A 663-nucleotide genomic window follows, 5' to 3' on the forward strand; every position below is an offset into this window, starting at 1 on the left:
ATATCCGTAGAATAAATTTTAATTGTTAATTTTAATTATATATATTATATATTTTTTATAATTAAAATTAACAATTAAAAATCACTAAAATATCAATATATTAGTACACTTTAAAGTTTTTCACACTTATAATCTCAGGTATAAAAATCAGTAATAGTATTTGACCATAAAAATTTATATCTTAATCTGTCATTATTCAACAATAAACTCAAAAAAAAAGACAAAAAAAATAAAAAGAAATTTTAATATTAAAATAAAATCATACAAAAATTTAAAAGTGATAAAATAAATATCGACACGAATTACAATGAATCAATAAACAATACAGATACAATAATAGAACTTATAAAAGAGGAATTAGACATTTTCCATTAGCCTCCTCTTTTCTCACCTCCTACTCAATTATTCTACAAACTTTTTATAATCATTATTTATATATGTATACTTCTATTAAATCCTCCTTCCCACTAGTGTTTCTCATCTTAGAAGTGGTTAATTAAAGCAAAGCAACAACACAAGAACTTTCCCTCACATGGCTAGAGTAGGAGGAATTTGTCTGTGTCTTCTCATTCTAATCATGGATGTTGGAGCTGGGATTCTCGGCTTTGAGGCTGAAATAGCACAAAACAAGGTACATATATATATATATATATATATGCTTGC

The 663-nt window shown here is 24.6% G+C and overlaps 1 protein-coding gene across 1 annotated transcript in view; it reads left to right on the forward strand.

The window, feature by feature from the left end:
• Positions 324-663, forward strand: part of LOC107634274 — a 2,079-nt gene continuing 1,739 nt past the window's right edge. The window contains exon 1 of the mRNA XM_016337820.2: positions 324-631. Coding sequence (XP_016193306.1) covers positions 533-631 — 99 coding nt within the window. The 5' untranslated portion in view covers positions 324-532. The remainder of the gene's footprint in view (positions 632-663) is intronic.

This window comes from Arachis ipaensis, chromosome B03 (assembly GCF_000816755.2).
Source record: "Arachis ipaensis cultivar K30076 chromosome B03, Araip1.1, whole genome shotgun sequence".
NCBI classification, from domain to species: domain Eukaryota; kingdom Viridiplantae; phylum Streptophyta; class Magnoliopsida; order Fabales; family Fabaceae; genus Arachis; species Arachis ipaensis.